Here is a 4,744-nt window from a genome sequence, read left to right on the forward strand (position 1 = left end):
GGGCGGGGAGCGGGCGTTGGGGCCGAGGGGGGCTGCTCAGCCAGCGCAGGGGTCCCCGGGCGGGCAGGTCCCTGTGCAGAGCTGCCTGCCTCTCTGGTCACCCCTCCGTGCTGTGGGCGGGGGTCCTGTGCCGGTGTGGTTGGCGGTTTTGGCTCCTTCCTGGCCGAGGCAGGTTTTCCTTGGGGATATCGGTGGTTTTGCCAAGTGAGTGGCTCTGTTGCCGGCCAGGGTGCTGTCCCGTGCTGGTCGGAACACAGCCGGAGCAGCGGGTCTCTGCTCTGAGCAGCTGGAGCGTTGCTGGGACCCTCAGTGCCAGTTTCTTTTGCAAATGGCCGTGTCTCACCAAGGAGTGATAATTGGACTGTAACTGCAGAAAATCGGCACGGCAGGAAAGATTTGCTTGTACTGTAGGAGGAAAGGGAGAGGGGGGCATGTACATGGGCCTGTTAGCTTCTCAGAGAATTGGCAGGGTCTGTTCTAATGCTCCTTCTTTCCTCCTCTCAGCTTTCCCTTCTAGCCAAGTTTATTTTTGGCCAGCCCTTTCCTTAAGCTCATAACCAATACTCCTTAAGTTCTCTTCCCACCTCTGACCTTCCTGCAGTGAGGGTCAGTCCCGTCGTACCTGGATAACAGGCTACCTGTTCTGGCTGCTCACGTAGTTCTCATGGTTCTCTATTTAGAGAGCCTAGGAAGCTGCTATTAGACCATATATATCCATCTGCTGAGCTGAAAAGCCGAGTGCCATTGCATCTGGGTCTCCTCAACATTTCTGTAGAAACGGGGTTGTGGGAGTTGTTTTTGTGGTCCAGGGGCTTACGGTTCCCTTGTGTTTGTGGATCAGTGACACTTCTCCTCTGTCTCTGCATACAGAGGTGGATGCTCTTACAAAGGAGCTGGAGGACTTCGAATTAAAGAAAGCTGCCGCCCGTGCTGTGACAGGAGTGCTGGCTTCCCATCCCAACAGCACCGATGTGCACATCATTAATCTCTCGCTGACCTTCCACGGCCAGGAGCTGCTGAGCGACACAAAACTGGAGCTGAATTCTGGGAGACGCTACGGCCTGATTGGACTCAATGGGATTGGTAAGCTCTGGGGCGCCGTGACGTGGGCCTCTCGGAGCTCGGTGAAGATCCCTTGCTGCTGAGAAGCTGGACAGATGCAGGTGGTAAATGCTGGAAACCAGAAAGAAGGCTGTTAGGCATGGCTGGGACACACATTTCTGTTCTCCTATCTCCTCCCCCCAGGAAGAGAAGTTGCTAGGATTGCTGGTAGAAGTATGAGATTGTGTTCTGGCTTTGGATTGTTCATTTGAACTTTTCTGTGGAGAGCTGGGTGAGATGGCTGGGATCTGTGAATCTCTCTGGTTCCTGTTTGCAGGTTTTGTTTAGCAGTGTCAATGAATGCAATGCTGATGCTGTTGGTCAGAGAACTTGCACAGTATGGAGGAGCAGGGAGTGTGTGGTTTGGCCTGAACGGAAAAACAACTGTACAATCCCTGGAGAAGGCAATGCTCTACATGGAGAGATGCAGAATATGGGTGTGATTGAAGAAGAGCTAGTAAGAGTGTCCAGTGGTCTAACTTTCAGGAAAACACTTAGGTTCTCTAGTGATGAGGGCATTACTTTCCTCTGTGTTAGAAATCTTTAGAGTCTGGGGTCCTGGTAACAGACGTCAGACCTGGTTAGACAGCAGGAAGTATACACCAGAGATAAAGTTCCCTAAATCCGGGTAAGGGCTGAACTGCAGTGGTTTCCAAAGAGCTTCTTCATGACTCAGTCCTGTCATTGGGGTGGTGAGCCGTAGCTGGGAGGGCAGCCTGTCACAGTGAGGCAGTAGGCTCTGCTGCATCCAATTCTTCTGGCCTCTTGGGCAAGAAATTCCCAAGGGTTTTCTGGGATTGGAAAGGGAGGAAATCAATGGGATCTGACTGCGTCTTGTCTGTTTCTCTGTGATATTGTGTCTCACTGAATCCAGCAATTAATTGTGGATGTCTGTCTGCACACAGGGAAATCCATGCTGTTGTCAGCTATTGGGAAACGAGAAGTGCCCATCCCAGAGCATATTGACATCTACCACCTGACCCGAGAGATGCCTCCCAGTGACAAGACCCCTCTACAGTGTGTGATGGAGGTGGATACAGAGAGGGCCATGCTAGAACGAGAGGCAGAACGTCTGGCTCATGAAGATGGTAAAGCTTCTCAGAGTCCCTGTGGACAAGGGACATTTCCTCCATTTCCCTTCCCACTGAAGAAAAGGTCTTATTTGTGTTTCTTGGCAGAGTTTTTACCTGTTAGGGTACCTATTTCCCCAGCTGCTATGTACTAGTTGAAAAGTCCTCTGGGATTACACTTCTTCCTCGCTGTGAGGGTGGTGAGGGTTGCCCAGAGAAGCTGTGGATGCCCCATCCCTGGAGGGGTTCAAGGCCAGGCTGGATGAGGCTTTGAGCAACCTGGGCTAGTGGGAGGTGTCCCTGCCCATGGCAGGGGGTGGCACTGGGTGGGCTTTGAGGTCCCTTCCCACCCAAACCATCCTGGGATTCTGTGGATGAAATTATTCCATGCAGCTTCTTAAGAAGTGTCTCGGGCTGGGGCATGGGGGGCACTGAATAGTGATAAGCAGACGGACTGAGAGCTTTCCCGACTGCGCAGAGGTGCAGCTGAGAGTCCTTTGCTGGCAGAAGTGCTGACAGGCAGGCTCTCTTTCAGCGGAGTGTGAGAAACTCTTGGAGTTATATGAACGTCTGGAGGAGCTGGATGCTGACAAGGCAGAAGCACGGGCCTCGCGTATCCTTCACGGCTTGGGGTTCACGCCAGCCATGCAGAGGAAGAAGCTGAAGGACTTTAGTGGTGGCTGGCGAATGAGGGTGGCTCTTGCTAGGTGAGTGGAGTACTGCTGCTTCGTGGGAGCATGCTTGCTCCTGGCTGCAGAGCCACGTACACGGTTCTAAGAACTCAGAGCAGAGCTTGAAAGGCTTTGGGTTACCTGCACTTACCCTACGCTGTCGTCTCCCCTCTCCTTTCAGGGCCCTCTTCATTCGGCCTTTCATGCTGCTGCTGGATGAGCCCACAAACCACCTTGACCTGGATGCTTGTGTGTGGTTGGAGGAAGAGCTGAAAACGTAAGCATGAAGGAGTTTGCTGCTTCTGTGGCTGTGCTTTTCTGCTGGAACATCTTGTCAGCACATGAACAAGGGCTACAGGAATAACTGTCTGTAGTTCCTGTGGCTAGAGAACCATATTGCAGTGCAGTGACGCCTCCTTGTGCTTGCTGCTGCAGGTGTCTATGGGAGGGTTCTTGATGGAAGGCTAATGAATTCACGACAAGCCCCTGTCATCCCTCATTGAAGGAATGAGAAATGCTGGTTTCTACTCCCTGGTTAAAGCCAGGAGCAGCCATGGCAGCCTGTACACCAGCACCACTTGCTGTACCAGTAGTGTGAGCTTTCCAGACCTGGCTTCCAGCTCATTTTTCTGCATATTGTTCCTCTGCTTTCACAGAACTGTAGTATCTGTGTCAGTTTCATCTTCTGGTATGTGGGGTGACTGTTTTGTAAACAAAGGTAAAATGTTAAGGCCTAAGGCAAAAAGCTGAGGACTAGTTCTGAAGCCTAGGTTATCTGCGCTGTGCATTAAAAGGACTGTATTGTGAGAGGGGCTTTTCATTTGCAGAGGTTTTTCTGTCAGCTTTGTCAGTTGAACCTTTTGCACGCTTGCTTTAGAAGCCAGATGTTTTAGCAAAGTCGTTTGAACCTCTCTTTGGGAGGCTTCAAGCAGGCGTAGTGCACCTGGCAGATGGCAGTCTGTACGAAGGCAAAAGCCAGCAGCAGAGGTTGAAGCTTCTGTTAGAGGTGTGGTGCCAGTGGAGTCAGTTGCATCAGTAGCCGTAGTCATCTACTGGTAGCCAGCTCTTGACTGTGAAGATGGGTGGAGACTGGCTTACGGTGAAGAGTGTTTTCACCAGGAAAGGAGTTTGCGGTATTTGCTTACTGCAGCTGGTTGTAGCTGCTTTATCCAGATTTCTGAAAGCGTGTCCAGGGCTGTTTATCTTTTTCTTAATCCAACTGTAAGCAAGAGAGATCTGGTGCACGTAAATCCTTTGTCACCATCAGGGCCAATGAGCAAGAATTCTTTTCCTAGCTTAGTCTCTAACAGCTTCTGTGGTGCCACAGGTTCAAACGGATCCTTGTGCTGATATCACACTCCCAGGACTTCTTGAATGGTGTCTGCACAAACATAATCCACATGCACAACCGCAAACTGAAGTACTACACCGTGAGTAAATGGTGCCCTGCGCAGCCGGCAGAAACAGAGGAACTGTTCTCTGGGGCATGTCTGATGGTCTGTGGTCTCTTTTTAGGGAAATTATGATCAATATGTGAAGACTCGCTTGGAACTAGAAGAAAATCAAATGAAGCGATTCCACTGGGAGCAGGATCAGATTGCCCATATGAAGGTATCTGCCTAGCTGTGTGACCATCTTTCTACCGATGCAGGTGGGCATCCCTGCACCTCCTCAGCCTTGTTGTTGTGGCTTCCAGCTAACTCTGTGTTTTGTTGCAGAATTATATTGCACGATTTGGTCATGGTAGTGCAAAGCTGGCCAGGCAAGCTCAGAGCAAGGAGAAGACCCTTCAAAAAATGATGGCTTCTGGCTTGACAGAGAGAGTTGTGAATGATAAGGTAGGATCAGACATCAGTATTGAAAACATGGGCTAGATAAGTGGAATGATCTTTAGCTGACAGC

General features: G+C 50.8%; 1 protein-coding gene across 1 annotated transcript in view; it reads left to right on the forward strand.

Annotated features, from left to right (window-relative positions):
• Positions 1–841: 841 nt before the first annotated feature.
• ABCF2 (ATP-binding cassette, sub-family F (GCN20), member 2) overlaps positions 842–4,744 on the forward strand; it is a gene marked incomplete at its 5' end in the record, with an annotated part of 8,110 nt that continues 4,207 nt past the window's right edge. The window contains 7 exons of the mRNA XM_010077671.1: positions 842–1,083; positions 2,007–2,189; positions 2,707–2,878; positions 3,024–3,119; positions 4,170–4,272; positions 4,358–4,453; positions 4,561–4,680. Coding sequence (XP_010075973.1) covers positions 842–1,083; positions 2,007–2,189; positions 2,707–2,878; positions 3,024–3,119; positions 4,170–4,272; positions 4,358–4,453; positions 4,561–4,680 — 1,012 coding nt within the window. The remainder of the gene's footprint in view (positions 1,084–2,006; positions 2,190–2,706; positions 2,879–3,023; positions 3,120–4,169; positions 4,273–4,357; positions 4,454–4,560; positions 4,681–4,744) is intronic.

The sequence above is a fragment of the Pterocles gutturalis genome, unplaced genomic scaffold (genome assembly GCF_000699245.1).
Source record: "Pterocles gutturalis isolate BGI_N339 unplaced genomic scaffold, ASM69924v1 scaffold6393, whole genome shotgun sequence".
Lineage (NCBI taxonomy): Eukaryota > Metazoa > Chordata > Aves > Pterocliformes > Pteroclidae > Pterocles > Pterocles gutturalis.